General features: G+C 41.0%; 1 protein-coding gene across 1 annotated transcript; it reads right to left on the reverse strand.

Annotated features, from left to right (window-relative positions):
* Positions 1–5,111: 5,111 nt before the first annotated feature.
* Positions 5,112–5,597, reverse strand: LOC137943683 (uncharacterized). The gene has a single exon (XM_068789125.1). The coding sequence runs from the start codon at positions 5,595–5,597 to the stop codon at positions 5,112–5,114; it is 486 nt and encodes a 161-aa protein (XP_068645226.1).
* Positions 5,598–5,928: the final 331 nt, after the last annotated feature.

A 5,928-nucleotide genomic window follows, 5' to 3' on the forward strand; every position in this document is an offset into this window, starting at 1 on the left:
GGCTCAAAAAATTAATGGGATTCAATTTTCAGGTGGAATACAAACCGAGTTATCTCAACCGGGCAGCAGACGCTTTGTCCCGTAGAGAACTAGGGGATTCACACTTGCACGCACTGAGCCACCCCTGGTCCCCTTTGTTGGACACAATCCGTCAGGATACTAGCTATCATCTAGATCTCCTTGCATTACAAGCTCAAATCTAAAACCATTCCAAGGACAATAACTGGACACTACAGGACGGTCTCATTCTGTTTAAAGGACACATATAACTTCATCCTTCGTCTGTACTCCTTCCTGCCATTATTGCCTCCTTTCATGAAAGTACACATGAGGGCCAGCAGAAGACATACTTCCGGCTCAGTCGGGAGTTTTATTGGAGAGGTATGAAGCGGGTTATTGTTGATTATGTTGCAGCATGCCAGGTCTGTCAGAGGAATAAGTCTGAATCCTTACAATACGCCGGCTTGCTCCAGCCACTTCAACTTCCTTCACAGGTATGGGCAGATCTCTCAATGGATTTTATCGATGGTCTTCCTCCTTCTACAGGGAAATCTGTTATTCTTGTTGTGGTAGACCGGTTCTCGAAATATGCCCACTTTATGGCCCTCAGCCATCCGTATACAGCAACACAAGTCACTCAACTCTTCATGGATAATATTGTCCACCTCCATGGTCTTCTGGAGACCATCACTAGTAATCGTGATGCTATCTTCACCAGTAAATTTTGGGGGGAACAATTTAAGCTCCATGGCTCCAAGTTAGCCTTTTCTTCAGCATACCACCCTCAAACAGACGGCCAGATAGAGGTGGTTAACCACACATTGGCGATGTATTTGCGGTGCTTTGTGGGGGACACACCCCGACAGTGGGTTCGTTGGTTAGCATGGGCGGAGTATTGTTATAATACCTCATACCACACTGCACTGGGTACTACCCCTTTTTGAGTTGTTTATGGACGCGAACCTCCGCGCCTACTTTCTTATGAACCGGGGTCTTCTCGGGTAGCGGCATTGGACCAAGCATTAGCCGACAGAGATGCAATGCTTGCTCAAGCCCGCTTTCAGTTAAAACGTTCACAAGCCACAATGAAGCATACTTATGACAAAGGACATCATCCCCTTTCCTTTGCACCTGGAGAATTTGTTTGGCTCAAACTTCAGTCATACCGCCAACTATCTCTTGCAGCCATCAAACGCCATAAGCTCTCTCCAAAATTTTATGGGCCATTCCAGGTCCTGCACCGTATTGGGACTGTGGCGTATCGTTTGAAACTACCACAAGACGCCAAGCTCCATGACGTCTTCCACGTCTCCCTTCTCAAGCCGTTCAAGGGAGACTCACCACTACTGCATAGCCCTCTGCCTCAGCTCAAAGATGGCAGGCCCATGCCCACGCCCACACAGATCCTTCAAGCAAGGCGAGTTAACAACGCTTGGTAAGTGCTCGTTCAGTGGACTGACAAGGAATTGATAGAAGCCTCTTGGGAGACACTCGAGTCCTTCCAGACTCTATGCCCCACTTTCGAGCTTGAGGACAAGCTCTTTCTTCAGGAGGGGGGTGATGTTATGGACTCCATAGCATCAAGAGTGGCTAACCGGAGAAGAGAAGAGAGGGAGTAAACTTGTATTTCAGTACCTTAGGGGTTTAATTGTAATTTTAAGTTCCATAAGGGTCTAACTGTAATTATAGAACCTTTGATGTTTTCCCTGATCTATTTAGGGCATCAAGTGATTGAATGAAAGCAAGCATTAATCAATTAGTCTAAATGAGATCAGGTACTCTCTCTAAAGAGGCCTAAGGTTGGAGCTCCTTCAAAGGCTCACGTCCCTTCATCATTGGGCATACCAAGAACCCCAAATCTTTCCCTTCTTCATCATTCAATCTGGAAGCTAGAGGAGATCGCGGGGTGACTCGATCCATGGCTAGAGAGCCTAACAGTATATTGGGGACCATAACCATAATGTATCTCTTTATATAGGGTTCCCATAATTCCCTATGGTATCTACTCAATTGGCCCATATTCATGACCCATATCCATGACCCATATTCCTTAATGGGCTTAACAAAATTAGATCACTTAATTTCAGCCTATTCTATTAAAATAAGAAAATATAATTAAATAATAAATATGTTGCCCAAATTAGAATAGGAAACATGAATTTCCTAACAATCTCCCACTTGGGTTACATATTATTCCTGAAATAATTATATCACAAATATTTTAGGCGCGCATCTGTATACTATCAATAATGGAACCATCTTATATATTAATAATGGAACCACCGCGACTTTCATCACATTACAGTTGTGTCTAAACCACGATGATCACCATACTAATACACTCAATGACATAGATCAAATATGGATGAGTAGCATGGAAATTACATGCAATGTGATCTTAGACATGCCTATTTCCAACTGGTCCTTCTTTAGTATTTAGTGAGATATTTCCAAAGTCCTTAATGCAATATAAACATTGCACATAGAAAAACACATAAAGTTCATAAATAGAATAATGAGCAATCAATTTTATTACATAAAAAATCGAATAACTCAATGTCTAAAGCAAACATATAGTACAAAAAATGACTCCCACTAAACCAAGGTATCCTCAGAAATAACGCCCATATGAGCAGTGTGCTCATGAAAGACCTTAAGCATTAAACCCTTGGTTAATGGGTCTGCTACCATAAAGTCCGTCCCTATATGTTCTATAGAAAACTACTTATTCTGAACCCTCTCCTTAACAACTAGAAACTTGATGAAGATAAACTTTGACTTCGTTGAGCTCCTGTTGTTGTTGGAATAAAGTATCACCGAGTTATTGTCATAGTACATCTTTAATGGCCTGTCAATGTTATCTACCACTCGCAGCCCAATGACAAAGTTTCACAACCATATTCCATGGTTGGATGCCTCAAAACAAGCAATGAACTCCGCATCCATGGTTGAAGAAGCTATGAGAGTCTGCTTAGTAGACTTCCATGAGATAGCTCCTTCACCCAACATAAAGATGTATCCTGATGTAGAGCGTCTGCTATCTTGGCATCCAGCAAAGTCGGAGTGATAGAACCCAATGATCTCTAAATTTTCCGATCTCTGATAAGTGAACATGTAGTCTTTTGTTCTACTCAACTAACGCATCACACATTTGGCTGCCTTCCAATGTTGCATACCCGGATTACTCAAATACCTGCCGAGAATTCCTACTATAAATGTTATGTCGGGACGAGTACAAAATTGAGCGTACATTAGACTCCCTACTACTGATGCATAGAGAATTTTCTGCATCTCTTTTCTTTCAAGATCATTATTAGGGCATTATTTGAGACTAAACTTGTCTCCTTTAGCAATGGGTGTCTCCTGGTTTACTATCTTGCATACTGAATCTGCTCAAAACCTTATCGATATAGCTTTTTTGTGACAACCTAAGGATACCTTGAGAACCATCTTTAAGTATTTGTATACCTAATACAAAAGAGGCATCACCAAGATCTTTCATCTCGAATTTCTTCGTTAGAAATTTCTTGGTTTCGTGCAGTAAGCCTATATTGCTACTAGCGAGCAGAATATCATCGACATATCATATTAGGAAGATGTATTTACCCCCACTGAACTTATGATATACACAATCTATAGCAACATTTGCCTCAAAACCGTACGAGGTTATGACTTGAAGAAACTTGTGATACCATTGACGGGAAGCCTGTTTGAGACCATAAATGGATTTCTTCAATTTACAGACCATAGACTTTGGATCACCAGATACAAAGTTTTCTAGCTGTACCATATAAATTGTCTCATCAATGTTTCCATTGAAAAACGCAGTTTTGACATCCATCTGATGTAGCTCTAGATCTAAATGAGCCACTAGTGCCATTATTATTCTAAAAGAGTCTTTCGAAAATACCAGAGAGAAAGTCTCTTTATAGTCTATGCCTTCCCTTTGAGTAAAACCTTTAGCGACTAGACGGGCCTTATATCTCTCGACATTGCCATTTGAATCCCTCTTGGTTTTAAATATCCATTTACAACCAATGGGCTTCACACCTTTAGGCAACTTGATGAGATCCCAAACGTCATTGTCATTCATAGACTTCATCTCATCCTTCATGGCATCAATCCACTTTTGAGAGTTAGAATTGTGCAAGGCTTGACAGAAGTTAATCGGGTCATCTTCTGTCAATCTGACGCCGTCCTCATGTTCTTGGAGAAATATTATATAATCATCTGGAATCGCATGTCTCCTCTCCCTAATTGATTTCCTTAATGACACTTCTTGAGGTTGTTGAGTTTGTTCTAAAGGTGGTGCAAGAGGAAGAATCTCATTGTTGTCTTGATCTGAAACAATGTCAGGAATAGGAGCCTGAACATTGTCCTCTAGTGCCTGAACTGTGTCTTGAACAACAATAGATATGGAGACCTGATCATTGTCAATAACAAATTCTTCTTCAAAGACAACATTCCTTATGTTTTCTTCCCCTCCAAACTCAATATCCTCAAGGAATCTCGCATTTCCCATTTTAAATAAGGATCTTGATGTGGGATCGTAAAACTTATAGCCTTGAGAGCGTTCAACGTAACCAACGAAATAACAATCAACCATCCTTGAGTCCAATTTTCTTTCATGTGGCCTATAAGGCCGCGCCTCAGCTGGACAACCCCAAATGTGCAAGTGCCTAATGCTAGGCTTCTTGCCTGTCCAAAGCTCATAGGGGGTTTTGGCAACTGTTTTGTTCGGTACCTTGTTAAGGATGTACACTACGGTCTTTAAAGCTTCTCCCCAAAGTGACTCTGGTAAAGAGCAATGACTGATCATACTCCTTACCATATCCTTAATAGTTCGGTTTCGTTGCTCTGCAACACCATTCTTTTTGGGTTTGCCCGACATGGTGTATTGCGGAACAATTCCACACTCTTTGAGGAAAACCGTGAAGGGTCCTAGACACTGTTCTCCTGATCCATCATACCTTTTGAAGTATTCACCACCATAGTCGGATTTGATAGCCTTTATTTTCTTTCCAAGAAGAACCTTCCGCAACATCCTTACCTCTCTTCTTCTTCTTGTTTTGAGAGGTTGAGGTCAAGTGAGCACTTTCAGTCTTATCCTGCTAATGCCTCTCTTCCTCTTGCACACAATGAGATATAAGCTCATTTAGGGACCATTTGTCCTTCTGAGTGTTATAACTCACTTTGAAATGCCCAAAGTGTGCAGGAAGAGATATCAAAACCAAGTGCACGAGCAAGTCCTCAGACAGCTCCATCTTAAATGACTTGAGTTTTAATGCGAGATGAGACATCTCTATGAGGTACTCCCTTATGTTCCCTTTGCCCTTATACTTCATCAAAACGATTTTAGCCAAAAGGCTACTCGCCTTCGATTTTTCGTTCTTGGCAAAATATTGTTCAATTTCCTCTAGGAACTTCTTGGCGCTCTTGCTCTCAGTCATAGAGCCCCGAAACGCTTCGGAAATAGAGCATTTCATGATCATCAAGCACATTCGGTTAGAGCTCTCCCACTTCTCAATTTTAACCTCATTGAGGTTTTTCAAAGTAGAAGTGGGTCGCTCTGCCCGAAGTACAAGATCCAAATCCATACAACCGAGGACTTCTTGGCGCTCTTGCTCTCTGTTATGCACGTAATAACATTATTATTTTAGTTGTTTTCTTTAATTTACTTTATTTTATTTAAGTTTTAGGTTACAGGGGTATTTTTTTAATATTTTATTTAAATGGGTATTTTTAGAATATTTTATTGTAAACCCTAACCGGGTGAACCCTATTTAAGGGGTAAGAGTAATGAGAAACACAAGTATTGAGTATTGAAGTTAATTTAGAGTACACTTAGAGTAAACAGGTCAGATTCTCCCTTTGAGATCCAGGTCGAGCTTCCTTCAAGCTCAATCATCCCATTCCTATTCATCGTCA

Source organism: Aristolochia californica, unplaced genomic scaffold (assembly GCF_029961685.1).
Source record: "Aristolochia californica isolate CCGP_79_NKW_82.1479 unplaced genomic scaffold, dmAriCali1.0.hap1 SCAF_11, whole genome shotgun sequence".
NCBI classification, from domain to species: Eukaryota; Viridiplantae; Streptophyta; class Magnoliopsida; order Piperales; family Aristolochiaceae; genus Aristolochia; species Aristolochia californica.